Here is a 26869-nt window from a genome sequence, read left to right on the forward strand (position 1 = left end):
GAATGTTGTTTTTGTTAGTTTTGTTGTGGTAGTGTACATATTTGTATACAAGATGTTATTTCAGGGGTGTATGAACTGTTATGTGGACATGGATGTTATTTTTGTTAGATTTATTGCAGTTGTGTACAGATTTGTACGACAACATGCCATTTCAGGGGTATATGTACTGTTATGTGAGTATGAATTCTATTTTACTTAAATTAGTTGTGGTTGTATACAGATTTGTACACATGTATGACATCTCAAGGATGTGCGGGTTATTTCATTGGCGTGCATGTTATTTTTGTTGGATTTCTTTAGGAGTATACATACTTGTATGCCATTGTATCATGTTATGGGAATATGATCTGTTTTGTGGTTTTAAATGTTGGATTTTTTCATTTCTGTAGGTGTGTACATACTTATGCACTGTTGTATCATGTCATGAACAGATGACATGTGTTTGTATGAGCATGTATGTTGGATTTTTTAAAGTTCTAGAGGTGTGTACACACTTGTACGCTGATGTATCATGCCATGGGAGTATGACATGTTCTGTGGTTTTGAATGTTAGATTATGTCATTTCTATAGGTGTGTACATACATGTACAATGCTAGTATCATGTCATGGACATATGAACTTTCTTGTGCGAGTATGAATATTGGTTTTAAGATTTTTTTAGGTGTGTACATACTTGCACACTGGTATGTTATGTCATGGATATATGAACTTTTTGTGGGTATGGATGTCACGGGTTCTATAATTTTCGAAGTATGGATGTCATGGCATACATTCTAGTACACTGGTAAGCTATCTCATGGATATATGACATGTTTCATAGTTTTTGAAGTTGGATTTGTCTGATTTTTGTAGGTGTATATATACTTGTTGGAGATGGTAGCATCAGAACCTGCAGAAACCTGTCGGTGGTCCTGCCAAACTGTAGAATATCGCAGAAGATAAATAATACCAAGATTGGCGTGCGAGTAGGAGAGAAACAACTTGATTTATGTTTAAAACCTGCTTAAGTTGTTTGTAACTTTCTTAAACTTTTAACAACTATGTTTCTTAACTTTCTTAAACAACTATTATTACTTGTAAAACCTTGAATTAATCTTATTATTAGTTTGAATATAGATGTTTTGAATGCAGATTTTTTTTCAGATTTACATGGTATATTATAAGTAATTTTTTTCCATGTGTACATAATGGTGTACGTGATGGTTCACATCTGCTGAAAGGTTAGAAAATCAAAGTGTACATGATGTTGAATATGTACTGACATGTTATAAAATTATCTATACCAGCAGAAATAAAGACACATGTATTGAAGTAAAAACCAATCTAAATTCTTAAAATAAATAAGATAGTAACATTCATTGTAACAGTTTACATGAGAAAAAAAGTACAAAGTCGTAAGAAAGAATGGTAGTAAATCATCAAGGAAGGTGCAAGTAAAGCACTCAGTGCACATTATAGGTCTTCTTTACTTCTCTCTAGCAATTTTGATGCGTTGATTTCTTCGTCTTCCAAATGGAGTCCTGGATATGTGACTAATGATTCTACCTATAAGATCTTTTACCCGTCTCTTAGACATCAACATGATAATCTTCAACCTGTAAAATAGAACATATGCACCAATGAAATGATTTGGAAAAAAAAAACATAATGTTGCAAAACTATACGCAGATTCAAAAACAATAAACATGTGTATAAATATGTATACATTAAGAAAAAGCATGTGTACAACTATGTATACTTAGTTGCAGAACTATGCATATCTTTAAAACAATCAACTTGTGCACATCCATACCCATAGAAATGTCATATATAAATAAGACCGGACAACGTGTACAATCATATACACACGTACAACTTGAATCGTGTACCTAAGCAACAATATCACTACCTATATTGAATAAAATTATTTTGAGCTTATGAGTCCCTAAATTTATACATACATATAAATTCAAATAATACCCAATGAGTCTAAAGTGTGACATGTTATCGACCCGAATATCATCCACATCATTACTAGGGTTAACTATGCTCAAAATAAGGTTTCAAGCTCAATTGCAAAGGTAACGAAACTTACCCTAGTGACATCCATCATTTATGAATGGAATAATCAAGAGGTAATCATCTCTTCGTCGTATTCATGTCCAACCATCTTCATTAACTGCGACCAAACGATTCATGCACCCTAGTAATACCATTCATAAAGTCAAAAATATGTACAACTATGTACACATTAACATTAACATGTGTACAACTATATACACCCAAAAAATATGATCCCGAAAATCTCAAAGTTAAAAATAAACTTTAAAATAATCATTACAGAGCATACAAGTGTACAAATATGTAAACTGATAGACGCATTTATGTGTCTAATATGTCTCTATTGTATGTATTGTTAGTGCTCAATTTTGTATTTATTGTGTTCTTTTATGTCTTTGTAGGGATTCTTAGAGAAATAAGCTCTTGCGGCGATATTGGCTCAAAAAGTGGTGTTTTACACCCGAGGATAGAGTACTAAAGGCACCCTCGAAATGCACCGGAAGCGTCCCAGAAATGTGCCGGAGGAATCCAGAAAAATTACTATTTCCACCTGAAAATTACTATTTCCACCCCAATTGCTATTCACACCCCCAGTTTGGATAGGGGGACACCATCTTCTTCATTTCAAAAACTGAATTTTGGCGGGAAAACGTGCATGAGAACTGGCAGAAGTTTAATCGAATTTTTTAACGTGTTATAGGGAGATTAAATGGCTGAGACTTGGCAGGAAGATGTGATTAAGCCTAAGGAAGATATTTTGGGTGTCGGGTCCGATCGAATTTGGCTAGAATCGTCTGGGAAATTCACGAGTTGGGAACAGGGCAGTTCATGCCTGTCACGGGTTTGAGAGAATTTTTGGAGGAATTCGAACGTGTTCTGATGATGCATGGAGGACTCTAACACACTTTTGGACCTGTAGAATACAATTAAGGTGAGTTTCCATGAAATTAACAGTTGCAGATACGTAATCCAAATAAAAAAGGAAAAAAAATATATTATGAACTGTCCGAGTAATGGAAGATTTTTGGGAGTTATTGCAAAGGATTTCGTCTACCTGTTGAGTATAAAAAGACTTCTGGGGTAGAGTAGAAGGCTGTCGAGAGTTGGGAGGAGATAAGGAACGCTGCAGAATCGAGAACCATGATTTCTCTCTGCTGCTGCTGCTGCCATTGATGAAGATGAAGAACACGAAGAACGGACCCGCAGCAGCAGTCGTTTACCAACAGTGAAAGAGACTCACAGGCGTGGGTCGTAGGTGTGGGTCTTAGAGATTCAGTAACAATAGCACCTGTTCTGTGTCGTTTATTTTGGACGCCTTCTATGGGTCGCAGAATCCTGTTTAATACTATTTACTTATCTTTCTCTTCATTGTAAAACACTTTTGAGCATCAATGAAATTCTTAGAGAGCATTTAAACTATGATGAGTTAAACCCCAACACCGGGGCGACGGAGGAGGCCGAGCTTCATACATGGGTAATTTTATTAATTCTTTTTAAGACTTTTGCATTAAAAATTAATTGAAATATGATTTGATTAAATTGGGTGTTATTTGATTAGATGGGTCATGCTTAGCTTAGGTGATCTGATGTTCCATGCTTAACATTTACAACCAATGTTTTGAGAATCGACTTTGGCAAAATAAGAGTCCATATATGTTTTGAGCGATTATTGTTGAGAATAAATCATTAAGCCTTATGTTATGAAGATTGGCTGAATCATTAGTCCCAGTACCTCTCTACCAATTTGTTAATATTTTTTGTATATATTTTTATTTTTAAATCTTTACAAGTCCGAGCAACGAACCTTTACTACCACTTTCAAAACTTCAACAAACAAAATGGCGCCGCCGACGCGGACTTGTATATAGATTTATTTTTATTTTTTTAGGTTTATTTTTTTATTATTATTTGTTCCTTTTTACTTTGTCTTTTTTTTCTTTGATTTACAGGTTCGAAGTGGAGCACTAAGGACTTGGAGAGGAAAAAGCTTAAAGCGAAAAGAGAAAAGAGAAAAGAGAAGAAAAAAGGACAATTTTAGGATTTAATTTTTAATTTTTAATTTTTAATTTTTAATTTTTTTAGAGTGTGTGAGGAAAACTGTAATTTTTTTTTATTTATTTTGGACTTTGGACTTTAAACAATTGGACTTTATTTATTTTTTTAACCCTACGGAAGGGTATTATTAAAAAATAAATAAATTATATAAACTGTGTGCAAGGAAGGACGACGATTACTATATCGTCTCGGCCCCTCGGGTTCGCACACGGCATAGGAGTCGTGGCCCGATTCGACAACAACGGTTCATCCCCCGTCTGGTACGGGAGGTAAGTCCATCGAAACACTCGCGAATCTCCTGTAAGCGAGTTACTGTATTCCTTAAGGTGATTCATTGATTGAGGACGAATTTGGACTGTTTTTAAATTCCTAGTAAAGGGCAAGGCCTGGCCAATACAAGATAAGGGTTTGGATTTCATCACCGCTCCCTTCTTGCCCGTCTTAGGAAAACGAAACCTAACGCGAACCCAAGCTTAAAATTTGGAATAGAACGAGACTGATAGGGTAACGAGCTTAATAGGAAACTCGTTCGAAAAATATTGGTTGCTCTTTAAGCACACTCCAAAGTTCATGATGGTTTCTGTGAGTTGAATGTGTGACTGCGCCGCCTTGTGATAGCGGTGAGGCCTTGGGTATCAAAGCTCCACTGAGCTTCCCTCGCCTCAATTCAACTTACTTTGACTCGGATTGATTCCAGAGGGGTGTGCTCAAATTGTAACGAATTCCTTTTCGAAGGAATAGAAGCTGGTCTAGAAAACAATCTAAGTGGAGCCATCATGCTTTTTGTTTGCTAGAAATCTTTAGGTTTGTTTTGGTGGAGTCGAGTCGGCCTTGTTTGTGATTGTGTAGAATTCCCTTGCAATTAAGAATGTCGAGCTGGTATGATAGAAGCCAATACAATGAATATCGACCCGAATTTGAATATGGACATCATCAGTTTTATTACCATGGTGGGAATAGTGGTTGGGAACGCCAAACTCTTCAAGTTTATGGTTCATACCATGGTGAGCCCAATCACTATCCTCACAACCATCAGTCATACGAGAAAAATTCTGCTAATTCCTCTTTAGCTGAGACAACACGTAAGTTCGCTGAAATGAATAACTTAGTTATGGACGAAAATAATGCAATGAGTGAACTTTCTTTACCTGATTTCCTAGATTACGTCAGGAATTCGTGTGAGTCGGCCCAAAAGCTTTTGTTAGAGACCCAGAATAGAACTTCTCTAAAAGATCTAAATTTCCAAAATAGTGCTTCCAATTTTACCCTTGATGTAAATAGTGAATATTTGCTTAATTTAGAGGACGAGGTTAGAATAAAAGACACTACTTATTTAGATAAGGTTCAATAATTTTCGTACTATGATGATGAGGATAGCAGTAATGAAGAATCCGAAATATGTAGGCCTAGTGATCAGGAGTCTAGTAATCCAATTGAGTTGTATAGTGATTATATTATTTCTAGTTCAAATCCCAATAATTTTTATGATTATTCACCTATTCAAAAGGACGAGGATTTGATTAGGGATACCACCGTTTTAGACGATGTAGTTTTTCCTTTTGATTACGAAGCCAATAGTGGTTTAGAGGAACGGGTTCATTTCGAAAATACTGTTTTAGAGTCTAGCGACTTAGAAACAATAGTCTTGGAAGAAGAAGATAGACCCGTAGAGATGAGTAAAGATGCACTACCTGATTATAACTTAGAAGAATCTCTTGAATATTTTAAGGACTCTGAAGATACGGAAATTCAAGAAATAATTAGAGGTCTATCTAGAGACACTGAAAACTCTAAGTTTGGGGGTGATTATCACTTCCCTAGTGCCTTACCTTTAACTCTCATAAAGTCCCTACACTTAGGACTTGATATCTGTGCCTCGACCATTTTACAAGATTACCTTCATACTCGTTTTCCCGAGCCTAATGATGTCCATGAAGGAGTTCAGTCGTTAGAAACCCATCCTATGGTTGATGTGGTTTGCCCAGGCTATGATCCCCAGATTGACTTTGTTTTCCCACCAAATAGTTTTCTTCCAACTGTGGGAACGTTTATATTCCAAATGTGTCGAATATTAAGTTGTGAGACTAGACCTAAATGCTTTAGGAAATTAGAATCGACACATTTGCTTAAGAATGACCACTACTCTCATTGTGGTCAAATTTGTAAGTCAAATCTTATTGACTTAGAGGATCCTCAGTTATTTAGGTTATTATTGTGCGCTTCTAAGATCATATTTGAGTTTTTCCAGACTCTAGGACCTAATAATTTGGATCCAACCTATGAGGAAATGCATCCGAGGAAAATATTTTATTTAGACCCTTTCATAGAACCTGAACCTGAACCACAATTAGATATAAATATCTTAATCAGGAAACTAGATAAGGGCATGTTATTCTTGTTCACTTTCTTGGGTTATTGTAGTTTCCTTTGGTCAGCTCTTTTTCGTTTTGAAGACCCACAGTTATTTCGAATGTTACTTTATGGTTCGAGTTGACTAATCCTTTCCTAAGTCTGGCTGAAGAATTTAAACTTAGCACTTCTTGGGAGGTAACCCAATATTCTTGCGACACGGTAATATCCTTCCTTATCTCTTTTGCTTCAAGTGGTAACAGTTTCTCCTTGTTCATGCTTTTAGTTTCATCTTTAGAACATTGAGGACAATGTTAGATTTAAGTTTGGGGGTATGGGAGAAACTTTTTAGTTGCAATAAATAAACTCCATAGCCTAGAAATTTACGCCTATTAAGGATAGCACTAACCAATCTAAGTGGATGGAAACATTTTTGTTTTAGGAGCTGAGGAACCAATCTGACTAGATGGAAACATCTATAGAGTCTATTCATAAAAGCACAGAGCTCAGGTGTTAGAATTAACATGATAGTTTCGCCATATCTCTTCGAGTCCTTTTCACTTTCTATTTTTAGTTTTCTTTTATTTCAAGTGATTTGGTGGGGCACACGATTCAAGTTGTTACCTTCGCTAGGGTGAAATAGAGTGACTGAGTTACCTTTTCCAAAAAAAAAAAGAAAGACCAGACCAGTTAGACCAATCGGAATAAGTATTAACACTTGGATAGCAATATGCGTGTGTTCTCCCTGTTTCCGTCGCCTAAGCAAGCGTGGAATGCAGGACCCGTGGGAACTATCGTGTAATCTGCTGACAAGAAGCATGCGCTTGGATCAAAAAGATCTATTCATGACGTTAAAAAAAAATGGTTATTGTTATGTGTAGTCAACTGCTGGTTCCCTTGTATTTGCCAGTTTGTTGATCTAGATTTAAGTTATTGACCACTGGTTCCCTTGTATATACCAGTGTGTTAATATTAGTCAGACCGGTATCTCAGTCATTTAGGTTAGGTTCATCTTGGCAGAGGCCTTCAGACAGATATGGGAAACACCGTTCGCTTTTCAACCATCTACATTTTTCTTTCCATCTTCTTAATCTTTTCATGTGATTAGTCTGACTCCGAGTATGATGTCCATCGTGAAACTATCTTAGTAGAGCTCTGTCACTTATATGAATTTTAGTATGCTTGAGTGCAAACTCGTGTACAACAATTGGAATTTCGCATCAGGGTTCTTCCTCTTAGAGTCAATAATTGTATGCCAACCAAGGAGGTTCTTTAGTGCTTTCCAAGGTTCTGCGTAGATAGCTAGGGTCTGGAGTATTGGTTTTTGTGGGTACACCTCTGATAAACCCACCCGAGATTAACTCGGTCATTTTTCAAGAATAAATTTTGCTCGAGGACTAGCAAATAATAAGTTTGGGGGTGTTGATAGACGCATTTATGTGTCTAATATGTCTCTATTGTATGTACTGTTAGTGCTCAATTTTGTATTTATTGTGTTCTTTTATGTCTTTGTAGGAATTCTTAGAGAAATAAGCTCTTGCGGCGATATTGGCTCAAAAGGTGGTGTTTTACACCCGAGGATAGAGTACTAAAGGCACCCTCGAAATGCACCGGAAGCGTCCCAGAAATGTGCCGGAGGAATCCAGAAAAATTACTATTTCCACCCGAAAATTACTATTTCCACCCCAATTGCTATTCACACCCCCAGTTTGGATAGGGGGACACCATCTTCTTCATTTCAAAAACTGAATTTTGGCGGGAAAACGTGCATGAGAACTGGCAGAAGTTTGATCGAATTTTTTAACGTGTTATAGGGAGATTAAATGGCTGAGACTTGGCAGGAAGATGTGATTAAGCCTAAGGAAGATATTTTGGGTGTCGGGTCCGATCTAATTTGGCTAGAATCGTCTAGGAAATTCACGAGTTGGGAACAGGGCAGTTCATGTCTGTCAAGGGTTTGAGAGAATTTTTGGAGGAATTCGAACGTGTTCAGATGATGCATGGAGGACTCTAACACACTTTTGGACAGTGTAGAAGACAATTAAGGTGAGTTTCCATGAAATTAACAGCTGCAGATACGTAATCCAAATAAAAAAGGAAAAAAAATATATTATGAACTGTCCGAGTAATGGAAGATTTTTGGGAGTTATTGCAAAGGATTTCGTCTACCTGTTGAGTATAAAAAGACTTCTGGGGTAGAGTAGAAGGCTGTCGAGAGTTGGGAGGAGAGAAGGAACGCTGCAGAATCGAGAACCATGATTTCTCTGTGCTGCTGCTGCCATCGATGAAGATGAAGAACACGAAGAACAGACCCGCAGCAGCAGTCGTTTACCAACAGTGAAAGAGACTCACAGGCGTGGGTCGTAGGTGTGGGTCTTAGAGATTCAGTAACAATAGCACCTGTTCTGTGTCGTTTATTTTGGACGCCTTCTGTGGGTCGCAGAATCCTGTTTAATACTATTTACTTATCTTTCTCTTCATTGTAAAACACTTTTGAGCATAAATGAAATTCTTAGAGAGCATTTTTACTATGATGAGTTAAACCCCAAAACCGGGGCGACGGAGGAGGCCGAGCTTCATACATGGGTAATTTTATTAATTCTTTTTAATACTTTTGCATTAAAAATTAATTGAAATATGATTTGAATAAATTGGGTGTTATTTGATTATATGGGTCATGCTTAGCTTAGGTGATCTGATGTTCCATGCTTAACATTTACAACCAATGTTTTGAGAATCGACTTTGGAAAAATAAGAGTCCATATATGTTTTCAGCGATTATTGTTGAGAATAAATCATTAAGCCTTATGTTATGAAGATTGGCTGAATCATTAGTCCCAGTACCTCTCTACCAATTTGTCAATATTTTTGTATATTTTTTTTTTTAAATCTTTACAAGTCCGAGCAACGAACTTTTACTACCACTTTCAAAACTACGGCATAAACCTATATAGAAACATAATAAACTCTAGCGTACATACTCGCAGGACATGCAATCAATTCATCACAAAGCATACTAGTATATAAACATGTAGAATTATACAAAAATCTAACTAGTCAAACATCCACACCCACAAAACATATCATAAAATTATGAGAGAGCGTAATGGTGTACGACTATTTACACACCTATAGAAATCCAACATCCATACCCCTAAAGCATGCCATATAATAATGACACGGCACAATGGTGTACAATTATGTACACACCTTTAAAAAAGCAAGTAATCCAACATCCATACTCACAAAACAAAACATAAAATTATGAGAGAGTATACTAGCGTATAATTATGTATACATCTACAGAAAAACAACAAAAATATAGCATTAATTCAAACATAACAACCGATGCATTCATCACACATAAAGTTTTAGTATATAAATGTGTACGCATCTCCCAAAATATGGATGAATACTCACCATGATTCAACAAAAGCATACACAACCTGCTCAGACTTGGTTCAGACCCTACATATTACAAAAAAACATATATGGTGTATATTAAAGTCCATGCACATGCTATATAAATTGAAGCACATACTAGTGTACAAACATGTACACCTCTACAAAAGAATAACCAATTATAGCATCATACCCATAGGACATGCCATCCCTTCATAGAAAGAGCATACTAGCATACAAAAAATTGTGCACCTGTGTAAAAACTTAGCAAATTTTTAGCATTCATACCACATGACATGTTATATGTTCATCATAGAGAATTTCAGTGTACAAACATGTACACATCCACAGAAAAAAAAAATAACAAATTCTGGCATCCATAACCACAAAACATGCCATGCATTCATCGGAGAGCATGCTAGTATAGTGTACAAGTATGTACACATCTACAGAAAAATAACAAAAATAGAGCGTTGATTCAAACAAAGCAACCTATGCATTTACCAAAAAGAATTTCAGTGTACAATATGTATACAACCTTCTTAGACATGGTTGATACCTTGTGTATTATAAAATACATATATAGAGAACATATACAGTGTATAAAGTACACATGTTATATCAAATAAAAAGATATCAGATACTCTATCAATTACAAATCATGAAATAAAATCAAACGCGTTATAAAAGCACATAAATGAAGAGATCAAGAGATCTAAAAAAATCACATATAATAACAGAGGTAGCTCAAGAAAAATCCGAATCACATCTGAAATTTCTTAATATAGAATCCACTAACACAGAGACTTAAAAGCAAATATATCTTAATCACATTTGAAAATATCATAGAATTTATTCTTTGAATCAATCTTAAAATAACCATAAACTGAAACATATACAGTGTACAAGAAAGTACACATTCTGTTTAATCAAAAACAGAAGAAATCAATCAATCTATCAATTAATCGCCATCAATAACTTTGGTCGTGTTATAAAAAACATATATGAAGAGAACAAAAACATCTTAATCATGTATATGTAGATCTCAAAATCGTAAAACTAACAAAGAGCAACAAATTTATGAAGAAGAAACGAAAATGAAATCAGAATTGCATGAAAATCAGAACTTAAGTATAAGAAAAATCAAAACTAAAAAAAGAAAATCAAAAAGATCTAACAAAAGATAACAAATCGAATCGATTTCATACCATGCATTAAAGAAAAAAAGCACAGTCACAAAATCGAAGAAGTAAAACAAAAGATTAACGATGAAAAACTAACCCGAGATTAAAATAATCTGATGAAGAAACAACTTAATCCTCCAAAATCTCTCTATATCTTTGTTTATCTCTCCCTTTCTCTCCATCGTTTTTAATTTCTTCTGATTTGAAATCTTAGATCCACATTACATTTGAAAAAAATTGTTCGTATATGGAAATTCTGAAAGGGTGATTTTGGTACTGTGAAAATCCGAGATATCCATGAATCGGTGTATTTTTGGACTAACTCGTCCATATTTGGACTAAATTGTTGGAGGAGGGGATTTTTTGAACTAGAGAGTACTAGGCCTGAGATAGGTAGACTAAAACGTCCGAAGCCCAGTAACTTTGAGACTAAACGTCAATTTCTACTAGGTTTTTTGAGCTAGGATGCTGTAAAGCTCCCAAATGAGGGAACACTTTGTTTATCGGTGAGTCCAAATTTGTACACTCCATCCCATCTTTTGATTTATTTTTAGCAGTTTTGGGAGGATAGTTGTAAATTACAGTTTCAGCCTTTCAGGGTACGGCTATAATTTGTAACATGATGGAGATATTCCATGCAAGGACATCCGCAACTTGATGGAGACTTTTCATGGGAGGACATTAGCAACTTTTATAGCGCATGTCATAGGTTTGGTATGTCTTCAATCTTTTCAAGGAATTCATACCCAATCAATTTGTAAAATGGTTAGACTTATGTGACGCCAATGTAGAGGTCCGGCAATAGATGAGTCTTTAACAAATTTTACTTGTTTTCACCTTTTCTCTTCTCGAGTCATTATTATACCAGCATCTTCCATTAGACGGTAAGAATTAGGATTCTCATAAGTTTCTTTCTATGCAACTGTTTTACCCTTCTGAATCTGAAGTGATCAAAAGTAAAAACCAATCAACAGTTAGAAAGGCCCATGGTTCTGACAGGCATTTCAAATAATAAGAATTTAATGATGGTAGATAGCCAATGTAGGACTATATTTGCAGCTGCAAACTTGGGTTTTTGTTTATTTTATAATTATAATCTCTTTTGTTTTTTTTTGGCTGATAGCCCGTATATGGCTATTAGTTTGGGGATCCAATTCAAATAGATGATTGACATTCAACGTTATGTTTCTAAGACTATATAAAGATAGCTCTCCTAACCGTATCTCCAAATGGACCCTTGATGAAACAGTTTAAGAGAGGAGAGCGAGCGTCTGCAACTAGGTCTAGCGATTTGACTCGAAAATGAAGAAATCCTTTCAAGTTGAATAGAAGACTTGTGATCACTATGAGATTATGTTAGGGAAACTGAAAGGGATTAAGATTATTAAAATGGGTAAAAGGGGTCAAAAATTCTGGATCACAATGTCCGAATATATTGCAATTTGGATAAGAAGTATACTATTGAAGATTCTAGCATAGAAAATTATTGAACATGAGAATCGTTGGAACATAAGGGACAACTGATTCTAATTTCTACTAGAATTAAGGAAGAACAACAAAGGAGAATTTACTAAATTGGCCAGATTTGGCAAAAACAAAGAAAAAATATTAAATTCTCTGTTGTTCAGAAGAGGAGCCTAGGAGAATCTTTGGAGTCAATCACTCAGTTCACAGTCGCTGAGAAGCAATTAACTCCATCAAGTGAAGATTTTCCACCTACTCCCCATTTAGAACAAAATACAAGCATCAAAGACAAAATGTCTAGAATCGTAATGGTATCTACTGATGGTACTATACCTTGGAACACAATGGCCAAATCAATCGTTTGCAAATTAAAATGGAACATGTATCTCAAAATCAATGTCATCAACAATAATACTGCGTTTATTCGCCAAAATAACGTCGGTGAGTGGATGAGTACCTTGGAACCCATTAAATGGAAAGTACAAGGTGTATTGATTTCGTTAAGAATATGGTGTTATGCTGATGAATTTATCTCACTAACTCTAGTTTGATCACCTCTATCATGGATTAAGATCAAAGGGCTTGTTGTGAGCAGTTGGTTTATGGAAAACTTTAATACTATTGCTAATAAATTGGAAGGTCTAGCTGAGGTAGATCTGGAGACTCTAAAACGAAACCCTGGAATTTATCTCTAGTTATCAAAGGTAACATCAAGAACATACCCTTGATACTAGATTTGAAGATTGACGGAAAAACAACATTTTAACTTTGGAGTGGGATTTACGGTATCGGCAAAAACCTTATCCGGTTAAGGAATATTCAAGATTGAATCGAAAAAGAGATAACTGATATTATTCAAAATCCAAAATTGAATTTGCTAATGTGAAATGGCCAGTCCAGTCAGACTACTCAGTCAACCAAAAATAATGTTGTCTCAAGTCAAGGTTGAGTGGAGGGCTGGATTTATCCATATTTTTCTCAAGCCACTCCAGAAATCACCCCAATACCCCCTCTTGGGCCTTAAACAAGCACGATTCTAAATTATTTTGATAAATTCAATCATAAGAAATTGCAGTTACATAACCACTTTTCTCAATCCTCCACTCTATAAGAAGGAGAAATCGGTATAGAGGATGACGATGATCATGGTACGGCTTCATCACCATGAGCAATGGTGGAAGATCAAACTTTGTTAGGTAATATTGAGGAAGATTTAATTTTGCATTAGAATCTCTCAACTTAAAGTCATGGTATTATAGAAGAAGATGTAGTACTAGAGACATAATTGGAAGGAAGGTTATATTTATCGCAGGCTTTGGTTAAAACATCAATGCCTAAACCAATTCTTGTAATCAGCAACGGTGTGGTAATGTTTGATCTAGAAAATTTGAAAATTGACTCAGTACAAATAATGGATACAATTTACAATACAGTTGGACTTCTCATGGAAGTAAGTTATAACTTGGGGACACAACATTTGGGTAAGGATCAACAAGTACAGGAAATCTTTGTCGAAATTATCGGCAGACATGAGCAAAAGCTTGTGAGCAATGAAGAGAAGGATACCGTTAGAGCACTGCTCGGTCGAACTCGCAAGTGTTGCTATCTCAAGCTTGTTTGTCAAGTTTACTTTCCAAAACTATAAGTCTTGATTTCTAATCTACTTATAGCTAAGTCTCGGATTAGGATAGAAAGTGTAGTTGAGCATTAGACTTCACGACGTTCATCGATTGAAGACGAAGAACTATTAAGGGGAGCTTGTGGAACTTCATCAACAAAAGGTATGTAGAGACTTGAACTCATCTATCACTCAAAAGTTTATCTACTCTATCTCCTATTTGAGACAAAAGTCGTATAGCTATATAGACTTCGATTATACACGTTTGATATTTCGAGATGAGTTTAACTCGCTTACATATTTCTCGAAATATGTGTTAGTAAGCTTTCGCTTTAACCAAGTTCATCTTATATTCTTGTCGAAAGTCAAAAGATGATCATGTGAAAATCGCCTGGTAACATCTTACATGATTTGTATGAGACGGTCAATTGATGTAGACCCAGAATGTTCAATTGAAAATTTATTTGAAGCTAATAGTTTGTGAGACGTCTATTTTCGTCTTCTAAGAATGTTTCAATGATTGAATTGGGAGTTTAGATCACATAACCATGATTGGATATAACACAGTATGCGTACTTGTATGCTAACTGTTGCAAGTTATTCTAAGTTCGGGAACCATAGTATGCATACCCGTGTGCGTACTGGTTGGTTTAATGGAAGTCCGAGAACTTAGTATGCATGCTCGTACATGTACTGGCGTAAGCTCAAAGTTCCAGGATTTAATTGAGTTTGGAAGGTATGCGTACCCGTTCGCATACTGGCGAACCCGTACTTAGTCCGGCCACTTAGGTGTGCGTACCCATTCACATACTTGAGTAGGTTATGTTCTAAAATCGGTTTTTTCATGAACTAATACATTTATATATAATAAGGAATGCAACCTTTTGCAAACCGTGGCTATAATGTTCATGAATTGACTCCTCTGAATCAAAATCGATTTTGCTTCAATTGTGTCTTGTATACTTCTATGAGAATATAAACGATTGAATAACTCTAGAACTAGTTTCATTTAAGTCATTTGAACTAGTTGTGATTGATATGAACAAGGTTGATATGAAAGTGTTCATATGGCTAACTTCGGTTAACTATTGTTGAGCCAACAAGGTCTATACGTTTAGGTACGGTTACTTATATCTAAATGAAGTCATTTTTCATTTGTGTGTAACAAGCTAGGTTCGATCTAACGGTTGAAAGATATTAGATTGAGTTTAATCAGGTTTTCATCTAACGGTGAATATTGAATGTTTTGTTACCAAGGTAACATTGATTGCAAACCCTGATTTGAATACTATATAAGGGAGAACTCTAATAACTGGGAAACCTAATTCCCACACCTCCTGTGTGATACTAGTTGGGATTAGAGTCGATTCTCCTTTAACCTAAGTTTTCCTAAAACCATTATAGGTTAACGACTTGAAGACTTCATTGGGATTGTGAAGCCAGATCCAACTATTTTCTCTGTAGTTGCGTGTTCTGATCTTGATTTATTCTATCGTATTGAGTACTATCTTCTCTAAGATTTGCTCGAGATTTAATCTCCGATGTGCAAGATAAATAATAGTCACAAACATCTTCGTCTCATCGTTTGTGATTCCACAATATCTTTCGCTACCATACGATTAAGATTATTGTGAGGTTATTGATATTACTAGGTTGTTCTTTGGGAATATAAGTTCGATATATCAATTGGTTTTTGTCACCTTGATTTATCAAAAGACGGAACAAAACTCATAGGTATCTCTGTAGGAGACAGATTTATCTATTCAATAGACTTTTCTGTGTGAGACAGATTGGTTTATCAAGTCTTCGACTTTGGGTCGTATAAACTCTTAGTTGTGGGTGAGATCAGATAAGAGAATCAAGTGCGTAGAGTCATGATGGGATTCAGAGACGTAAGGAGCGCAACTGTACCTTGATCAGTGTGAGATTGGTTAAGGCTCAACTACATTCCAGTCCGAAGTTAACTTGGAGTAGGCTAGTGTTTGTAGCGGCTTGATACAGTGTGGTGTTCAAATCTGGACTAGGTCCCGGGGTTTTTCTGCATTTACGGTTTCCTCCTTGACAAAATTTCTGGTGTCTGTGTTATTTCTTTTCCGCATTATATTTTCTATATAATTGAAATATCACAGGTTGTGTGTAGTTCAATCAATTAGATAATCCAACCTTTGGTTGTTGATATAAATTGATTGTCACTTGAACATTGGTCTGTGGTACCGTTCAAGTTGTTTTACATAATAATCAGGCTCACAGATTTCTATCTGTTTGATTTACTGATTACATTATGAAACAGAGATACAACTCTTGGATATATTTCCATTGATTGAGTCTGACTATCTAGTTGATTCTCTTGGAATTATATTGGAGTTTGTCCATGCAGATTGCCTAAACGAAATATTGGGTGAGGTTGTTAGACCCCCGCTTTTTCAATTTGTATCAGAAAAGGCAAACACTTTTAAGACCTCATAAGTCTGTATTTCTTAGCATCTGACTCTATGGACAGATTAGAGTGGACGAGCACAGGAAATGACTCATCTAAAGGAAGGTGAAAGCAATACTAAATTTCTCCATCAACTAGAAAATGAAAGAAAGAAGAGGAACACAAACACAAGTTAATAATAAATGGAACTGACAACTTCAATCAAACAGATATGAAGAAGGAATTTCATAACTACTTATCCAACCTATTCAAAGAGCCTTACCAATAGAGACCTCAATTAGACAGTTCATAATTCCCAAAAATATCAGAAGAAGAAAAGAACTGGATGGAAATAACCATTGAAGAGGTAGAGGTTTTTGAAGAAATAAAACACTGTGGAAAGAACTAGTCCCCACAGACCTGATGGCTTTCCGCTAGAATTTTTCAGAATGGCATGGCCTGTCATCAAGAATAACATTATGGTAGTAGTCACACAATTTCAAAAGGAAGAGAAACTAGATTTGAGGATAAAATGCTCCTTCAAAGAAGGAGGAATCCAACCTTATACCAAAGAAGGAGGAATCCATCTCATCATAATACTTCAGACCTATTAGCTTAATGGGTAGTATGTATAAGATCATCTCTAAGGTTCTAGAAAACATATTAAAGACTGTAATGCCAAAACTTATATCAGAACATCATGGTGCGTTTATTAAGGGGAAGTGGATCCAAGATGGCATTCTAATTGTTGGTGAGCTGATTGATATAAGGTTAAAATCAAAAGTGATGCTATTCTTTGTAAGCTGGATATAGAAAAAGCATTTGATGATGTGAATTGGCACTGTATTGACAGTTTTCTTCAAGGTGCTGGCTTTGGCGATAGATGGAGGAATTGGATCTATTGGTGTATCTCATCTGCTCATTCTTCAGTTCTAGTTAATGGTAGTTTTACTACAAAGTTCAAAAATCAAAAGGGCTTAAGGCAAGGTGACCTTGTCTCATCCTTCCTATTTATTCTAGTTGCAGAAATTCTTACTAAGTTGCTTAGAAGGAGTGAGTTTCCGAATATGCTCAGTGGATTCAATATTTTCTCTCAAATTTCATTGTATCATTTGCAATTTGCAGATGAAACACTAATTTTCTTGGATAAAAAAGACGAAATGGTGGAGAATTTTCTAATGACTCTTCAAGTATATGAAGCTATAACAGGATTATAAATCAATTTTGATAAGAGTTTTGTGATCACTATAGGTGCAAATCATAAGATAGTAGATTTAGCAAACATTCTGCATTGCAAAGTGGAATCTTAGACTTTCTCCTATTTGGAAATGTCATTAGGGGCCACTTTTAAGCAAAATAGCATTTGGAATCCAATTCTTGACAAGTTCAACAAGAAGCTGACACCTTAATTAGAGAAGAAGATTCCTCTCTAAAGCTCAAATAGTCATGTTAATACAAAAATGCTCTCTCCATCCTACCCGTCTACTTCATGTTTCTTCTACAAATTCCCGCTGAAGTTGAAAACAAGATGACACAATTGATGAGAAACTTCTTATGGGTTCCACCTCTGAAAAAATAAAATCAACTGTCCACGAAAATTGGTGGCTTAGCCATAAGAAATCAAGCCTTCTGGCTAAGTGGGGCTGGAGATATGTTAGGGAAAAAGAAGCAGTATGAAGAAAGATTATTTAGCTAAAACTCAAAAAAAAAAAATTGCCCCAATGACTACCGACTAGCTCATGGCAGGTGCTACTGCAAAGGTATATAACAGGCTAAAAATTTATTTCAAGGAAATGCTAACTTTACCCTGGGAAATGGTAGAGACATCAAATTCTGGATGGATGCTTGGAAGGGTGCTTCTACCCTATGAAATTCTTTTCAGTTGTCAAAAAAACTAAAGTTGCTGAGTGATATCACAAGGGTGATGGAGGATAAGATTAAAAGGTGCTCCAACGAATGAAGTCATTGATGATTACAACAGGCTGATTACCTTTTTATGTGACCCTCCTTCCCTTGAAACCGAGGAAGATGACACATTCAGGTTCTCAAACACTTCTAACTATACTATTAGAGAAGGATATAAGTGAAGGATATCACGCCCTCACTTAACAAGCCCTCTATCAGATTTAAAGCATATACGGAAGAAGAATGTGCCTCCAAAATCACAATTTGTTTGGTTAGCGGTTCAGAATGTCATTCCCACTGTTAACTATCTCTGTAAGAGGGATTGTGACGTACAATGCTATTTCTGTAATAACTCCGAAGAAACTGTTAATCATGTGTTATTGAACTGCCTATTCTCAATAGCAGTTTGGGTATATTTTACTTCAAGAATGGTTGCTACCTGGATTAACAAGCCCACAATCAAAGAACAGTTCGAGTTATGACAGTCCAGTAATGGATCCTCAATGGTTAGGAAGGTGTGACAAATCAGGAAGGTGTGACAAATCGTCCCCTTTGTCATTGCATGGGCAATATGGTATAAATAAATAGAAGGGTAACAAGTAAAAAGAGGGGTAGATCAAGATAGGAAGTGATCATAGAAATCAAAAGATGGATTTATCAATTGGTTTCACCGTTAATCCTTCAGGGACTTGATCCTTAACTGGGAAGTAGTTATAGGATGCATCTAATTGTGTAACCTAATTTTCATTGTAATGGGCTGAATATTGGTCTTCATTTGGCCTCTTTTTTCTTTTTAATTAACTTTTAACCTTTGTTGATTTAAAAAAAAAAAACTCCCTGGTTTAAGGCATATGCCTTTTATTTGAGGGTTATGGATTTCTTCATCTACTCAATAGAGAAGGTTAACGGGTGTCAAAAAATGGCAAAAGTATTAAGGTACCCTCACCATTCTTACCTAATTCTAAACATAATTTTTCTAACAATCAAATTTGTCCGACTAACACTTCACTAAAATCATATCTCTCTCGACAATCAAACCTAAAATTAACTGCACCTATGAAATTCATTCATTCTCTCGTTTGATTATAATTTTTTTTGTTAAACTAAAAATCATCGAGTACAGCAATATGGTGATGTAATTTTACTAACTCGTTCCTCTTAATTAAGCTTTTGATTGACTTAACCTTTCAAGATTTAGATATCCAAATTTCTTGTGTTTAACCAGAATCGATTGATGTCCATGTCTACATTGACCGGTTCCATCATAATCTGTCGATGGTCATGTACGCGTCGACCAATTTCTATTGGCGTTCTTCGTGGTTGAAGAACACAACCCAGAATCGGTCAATGTGGACATGAACATAAATCGATTCTCGTCAGAGGAAACCCAAGGATTTTCTGTTGGTTTTTTCTATAGAATCGGTCCACATAGATTTCTTCATCCATGGAATTTATTGAATGAGTAAAATTTCATTCTCATAGTAATGTGTACTCGAACTGAAAATGAGTATCACTGAAAAAATCGGTTGTATGGACACTCAATATCCACCTATTCTTAGTGCTCTTGGTGGATGAAAAAAACAACCTAGAGTCGACATACAATGTCATATTATCCACCGATTCTGGTTTGTGTTCTCAAACAAATTTTAATTTTTTTTTTCATGTTTTGATAATTCATCAGCACAAGTTAATTTTACATTTAACACGATATTTTTACTACTGATCGACTAAATTAACACTAATTAACCAGGGACATATTAGTCATTAACTAAAATAGATAGATAAGGGGTTATTAGAATTACTTCAAAATGACCCGTTTTTGTCTTTTATTGATAGGCCTCAAAGTAGATAGGAAACAAAAACCGTATTCCCAAGTGCAGGACTATTATTAACCATTTATCACCGCTTGAACCATGCATAAGAACCTTAAATCACCTGAAGCAAAACAATTTACTCTGTATATGTACGTATGCCTACAAGTTGTAAAAGTATCATGATTTCAATCAAAAACTTTTAGACTTAATGTACACTCACACTTTTATTATCCCCCAAGGGATTCAATTGTACTCCTTAAACCCATTACGGCGTCTTCAGTGGTAAAAGGGAAAGGGTAAGGTAGACATACTAGCAAGCCTAAGGTCAAAACCGTGATGCCAAGACCGATGAACTTGTTGTCAGGATCGCTGATTTCCTCCGACAGTGGAGCAATAGGCCCTCTCTGCAAGAAGAATATCAGGACGACCCAATAGAATGACACGTCGTTGAATAGCGATGACAGTCCAAGCAGAGCTATTGATACGCCTGTTAACCGATTTGAAGCCTGCGAATAAGCGTACGTACTTGTTAACATCGGTGAATATGTCTTGAAAAACTTCACTTATGAAACTTCAGTGACATACGCAAGTTGAAACCAAATGAACATGCTTGGTGAAAAGAAAGCAAAAGTAAAAGAGTTCATATAGTGAATTCTTCGGCTTAGCTAATCTAAGAAATATGCATGTTATATATCATTGAACTACTCCCGATTTTAATGTTTCAATGAGTTTTAGCATTGTACCTTTCGTCCCCAAAGAGCCAAAGAGACACGACCTCCATCAAGCTCCCCAGCAGGAATGCTGTTGATTGCATTAATAAGAAGTCCTGCCCATGCCCATATTACTAGTGGATTTATAGAGATAGGAGTTCCTTCTCTTAAAACATCACCAAGAAGAAGCTTTGCTGCAAAATAATATACAATTCAGTTCAATCCATTTCAAAGTTAAAAACTACTAAAGCTTTTTACTTGGCTCGAGTCTTGAAGAAAAAGGAAACTAAAAGGCTGTGTAGGTGCATAAATGGACCCCTTTGAAAAACACCACCAATTAGTGGACATAATTTGATCTACGAGTACTATGATTGAAATTGATGCTTACTACTAAGACTCGGTAAAAAAGCCAAGGCTTCAAGTGAAAAAACAACTAGACTTAGAAAGTGTAAGAACAAGTGCTAACCAATGCCTCCAACCAGGAATGATTCATGGAAGACATTCCCGTCCACTACGACACCAATACCATCACTAGGTGGTAAGAAAAACCCCAAGAGAAGAAGAGCAACACCCAGAGAGAATCCAGCCACAGGTCCAGCGGCTGCAAACTTAAGGAGGTCCTCGCGGTTGGGAACAATATTTATAATTCTGGTAATGCCACCAAATGAGCCTATCTGCCACCAAAATAAGCCCATCAGACATTTTCTATGTGGATAAGCTTAGCGCCAAAAAAAAAGGGGAACCCTGTAGGAGGTCTGTTTTCATTTACAGTGCGTTCCTAGCATTTACCTACTGACGAGACAGGACATATATATGAAAGAACATGCAGACCCAAAAGAAATATGGAATAATCATTCCCATTATCAGGGACAATTGGTAGTACGCAATAGAGAACATTTGATTATATTCCCTCTATTCTGCCAGACTGAGAGATCTGAAAGGCAGACAACAGTATCTCACCTGCCAACTAGGAATAAAGTACGGCACCCCAAGTTTAATTCCTGCGCTTCTTGCAACTAAGATGTGGCCAAGTTCATGCACCCCCAAAATACATGCAGTTACAAAAGCTCCTGAGAGGCCACCCCTCAACAAGTCGACATTGTCAAAAACGGATCTGAGACATTACATGCTTGTATGTTACAAAAATGAAGATTATCTTGTTTGATGATGTGCTAAAATGCACCTGATAACCATTATGCACTTCCATAATAACAATCTAAAGGAGTAAATGACAAAAACTGCTTGCAAGTTATGAACCATGAAGATTATATTGTTTGACGATATGTTAAAAATAGTAAAAAACGCAAAGGCAGATAAGCAAATTATTAACCAAACAAGTTAGATCAAAGAATAAAGACCCGAGGAGAGAAAAATAAATTGAGAGTTGTGATAAACTATCTACCCATTTCAGATAGAAAATAACACTGAATATGGCTAGCATTAGGTGATGATTGCAAAATTTTCAACATTGTTATCAAATTTGCTGATTTGTTGCCTTGATTTAAAAATCAAGGCGAAGTCAAGTTGCTTACTTAGGAACCAAAGTCTAACTCTTAGTAATTTTCTCTGCTTGAAATATGGTAAGATACTACTTCATATAATCAGTGTACAAACAACTTCGTTTAGAACTAGCAGTAGTTCGCTAATCCAGCTTCTTTTTCTCCTTACTTGCAATAGGTTATGGGGTTATTCGTCTTGATGGTACCGCATTTTGGTACAGTGATGTGAAAGGGTCCCATATATGTACATGCTCCAGTTGACATCTAGGATATATGGGAAGAACAATTCTCCATATTATCTCAACTTTGAGTAGCAACTAAGAATGTTTTTGTTTATATATATATATATAAATAATGAGGTGGGAAAAAATAAAGTGACAAAACACAGGAATTCCATACAGTAAATTTGTCTGTAGTTCAGGGACGTTTCGGAGAAGTAGTGTAAAAACAGTGACCAATCCAAATGCACCAGCTGCCACCCATTCTGGAACAGCTGTAAAAAACACAAAAACAGGTTCTGATTTGCACAAATGCAATACAAACAGTAGAAAATCGCAACCATGGTATATTCCTTACGCATCTGACATCTCATATCGTAAAAGTCTCACTTTGGGACTAATGCTCTAAATGATGTAATTGTAATGAAGGGAATAAAACCAGGAGGTGTTCAATTATGAAAATATCGACCTAGAAATTTAAGTGATTGATCCCAAAAGCAAAGGGTTTACCAGTACTCTCAGGTTGCAATGTCATCTTAGGAACCACAACAGCCACTGGGACATCATCCTCTGGATTGATAAGAAGGAAGAGCTTATATTCATCCCCAAACTTACCCTGCAAATTGAGGACAAATAATTTACGGAAAACTGAGGCTAATACTAAAACTGCTCAAGGAAATCTCTGTGGAATCTACACTTACCTCCATCCTTGTTTTTATCCTTTCAAAACTTTTGGCTGCAGTGCCACGCAGGTTTCCTTTGAACAAAATTCCAGTCTAGTCAAAGAAGATGCCAAAAGGAAGCTTGAGATATAATTAAAATAATATATTAAAAGAATCGGATTTAACAAAACTATTTTAGGATCATAATGAGTATAGCCAATAAATACAACTGAACTCTTTAATAGATCACATATTAAGTAACTTCCTAACACATCATGGAGGAAAAAGAATTAAAGTGAGCCGTATGTATAAGTAGACTTGCACTAAAGAAAGCAATTTTCCAGTTAAGGACTTATAGCTCATCTCCAACTCCAATTTGATTTTCATTACAAACTGCCATCCTTATCAAACATGAAAACAAAACATACCTAAGTCAAGTACTCACCTCATATGGTTCATAGCTTGTAACGAAGAAGGTGTCAAAACCAAAAACTTGATCTTTTATAATGTCAATGGTTTCCTTAGGGATCCTGTACGACTCACTTAGTTGCTGGCATGTACAAAATAAGAAAGAAGATATAATTTTATACCCGATATAATATTTTGAGCTAATCAACATGACAGGATTAGGCAAATCTTAATCACCTTCAGACCTGGCAGAGGAGATCCACTAGCAACTTCTATATTATCACTCTCCTGACCAAATAACAGACAAGTACTCTTAAGGATATCAAGTCAAGTGTGATAAAGAACCAAAACAGGTTCAGTAATTGTACAATATGTAGTATGCTAATATATATGCATCATTAATCAAGGGAAATGGTTTTCACCAGAATGAATATATTTGCAGGAATTGGAATATCTTAGTCACCTTAAGACCCGGCAGAGGAGACCCAGTAGCAACTTCTGAACTGTCACCCTGTGCCAATAACATACAAGCACTGTGAGGATATCAAGTCAGGTATAACAAAGAATTCAAAATGGATTCAGTAATTATATATTGTGGGAAGCAAGTATAGGCATCATTTAACAACAAACAGAATGGTTTTAACCTGAATGAATAATATAGTTGCACCATTAGGCATTAGGAACTAATTAAGAAGAATTACCTCGGTACTAACTGGAGACTTGAGTTCAACATCATTATTTCCAGCTAACTTTTTTAACGCGTCCATAGTCGCCATTGTCGAATCCTCTTTAATCTACCCATGCATAAAGTCCAACCAAATCCCATAAAGGAACAAACTTAGTCTTCTACCAGAATTAACTGGGATATCGACCTGTAGCCAGTATGAATTTAGTGGCACCATTAGGAAATAGGAACCAGTTAAGAAGAATTACCTGAGTGCTACCTGGAGACTTAAGTTTGCCATCATTATTTCCAGCTAATTTTTCTAACGCGTTCATAGTCGCCATCGTTGAATCCTCTTTGATCTACCCATGCATAAAGTCCATGCAAAACCCATAAAGGAACAAACTCAGACTTCCACCAGGATTAACAGGGATATCGACATGTTTCCAGTATGAATTTAGTCGCACCATTAGGAAATAGGAACCAGATAAGAAGAATTACCTGAGTGCTACCTGAAGACTCAAGTTTGCTATCATTACTTCCAGCTAATTTTTCTAACGCGAGCATTGTCGCCATGGTTGAATCCTCTTTGTTCTACCCATGAATAAAGTCCATGCAAAATCCATAAAATAACAAACTTAGTCTTCTAGCAGAATTGAGTATGACATCGACATATGTACTCCGAAGTTTACTTGATCAATGACGGTAGGCTGAGAATCGAGCTGTCCATTATTCTGCACATCCAATTCGGGGGAAGGTGCAATATTTCCATCTTCAACTATCTCCTTTTCCTTTACAACATTACACACATAACATGTTACACCACTTATTAGATTTAGCATGATCTACTGATATACATTATAACATCGAAGTACCTGACTCTCATAGTTCGGAGTCTTTGAGCAAGCGGTTGTTAATTATCAGTCGAAGTGATTCAAAGAGGTCATAAATTCTTAAGTCCCATGTAAGGAAGTCCTGTTGGGTAAGACAATATCCACGCTCTTGCACTGACTGCAAATTTCTATTTTCCTATTCTTCTAGTACTATTAGAGGAAAACATGATCACAAACTTCTCAGACTAATTCTCTTACCCAAATACACAATCCCAAAAACCGCACAGCATTTGATTCCAATTTTAACCCTTAAAATCCAAATTCTTACCCAGTTTCTTCTACTCTACTAATCCAATAGTGCAACAAATAATCCACCACTTACAAAGTGAGTAAAGAATCACCTTATCATCATTGCTTTCTGGATCAGATTCTGTCTCCGTCACTCGGCAAACAATAACTCTTCGCTTATGCTGCAGCAAAAACCTAAAACAAATTCCAATTCAATCAAACCAAAAATCAAAACTTAAATGAAGATAAAAACTCTCCAAAATCACCAACAATCATACCTAGAACCTGAAGCTATCTGTAGATTACCCCTCGGTACACATTTCCCTCTCACAACAATTGAAGAAGCAGTAAAACGATGTAACGGAAGATTAGAACAAGAACTACACTTCAAAATGCAAGAAAAATTCTCTCTTACTGTCGCTGGAAAATTCATGATTCCTTGGTAGAAAAATTTGTAAAGTTTACTTCACACTCATAATTCTTTGTAATCTGAATGTAATAAAAGCTTACGGATGATTATTTTTCTGAACTGAATTAGGGTTTTTGGCGGAATTGCGTAAGAGGTTCAAAATCTTATCTTGAGAAGAAGAATATTACTTTATCCACTCTTTTTCTATTTTCCCACGTATTTTGTTCGTTACCGTATAACCCGGCCTTTAACGTTTTATTTCTCGTTGGAAAATGGACCGTTAGTTAGTCCGCGAATAGTATCTAAACACGTTTTCTAATCCAAACTGTGAAAACGATTTTTCCTTTGTCGCCTGATCGGCTGGTTACGATGTGAAGCGAACCCTATTGGCACCTGAGAAGTCGAGGATACGGTTCAACGGATCCAAATTAGATACTTAATGGGCCTTGGGCCTGAAAAGACTACCTTCTTGAGACGCTTTTATATGTCACAACACCACACCCCTAAATTTGAAGGAAATTTTTTTTTTGCTCGCGCGTCAAGCATTTTTGATCTAGTTATACCACAATTAACCATTTGAATGCATGAGCGGCTTCTAAACAATCTAGGAGCTTTGTGTGTTGGGATCTACCAAGCTAGCCAGCACATTTGCAAAGCCAATGAAAAGCATGTCAAAATTTAGCTTATCGGAAACCTAAACCCTGATTCTTGTCGAAAAAGGTTTTGGAAACAAACTTCACAATTGGTTTTGAAGCAGATGAAATTTTATTGGTCTAGTTAAGATCCGATTACGGGTAAAATTTATTTAAAACAATTTAATGCTAGAAAAAAGAAAGAATTTTTTTTATATATATTCTTGTTTTTGTACTATATAGTTTGTTACGTGGTAAGTGGCCGAAACAATTATTCAACCTGTGAATCCTAACTAAT

The 26869-nt window shown here is 35.9% G+C and overlaps 1 protein-coding gene across 2 annotated transcripts; it reads right to left on the minus strand.

Moving 5' to 3' along the window:
- Positions 1-20279: 20279 nt before the first annotated feature.
- LOC113338859 (probable zinc metalloprotease EGY2, chloroplastic) lies at positions 20280-26156 on the minus strand. 2 transcript variants are annotated; one of them, XM_026584252.1, is made up of 16 exons: positions 25809-26156; positions 25644-25725; positions 25102-25200; positions 24911-25003; positions 24679-24771; positions 24447-24539; positions 24209-24256; positions 23983-24033; positions 23783-23887; positions 23377-23451; positions 23186-23291; positions 22857-22950; positions 21919-22072; positions 21425-21632; positions 20992-21152; positions 20280-20754 (listed from the first exon to the last, which is right to left on the minus strand). In XM_026584252.1, the coding sequence occupies exons 1-16, from the start codon at positions 25961-25963 to the stop codon at positions 20476-20478; spliced, it is 1896 nt and encodes a 631-aa protein (XP_026440037.1). In that variant the 5' UTR covers positions 25964-26156; the 3' UTR covers positions 20280-20475. The 2 variants fall into 2 exon arrangements, with proteins under 2 accessions (XP_026440037.1, XP_026440038.1); XM_026584253.1 differs by lacking the exon at positions 24679-24771.
- Between the last annotated feature and the right edge of the window lie 713 nt (positions 26157-26869).

The sequence above is a fragment of the Papaver somniferum genome, unplaced genomic scaffold (assembly GCF_003573695.1).
Source record: "Papaver somniferum cultivar HN1 unplaced genomic scaffold, ASM357369v1 unplaced-scaffold_19, whole genome shotgun sequence".
In the NCBI taxonomy this organism is placed as follows: Eukaryota; Viridiplantae; Streptophyta; class Magnoliopsida; order Ranunculales; family Papaveraceae; genus Papaver; species Papaver somniferum.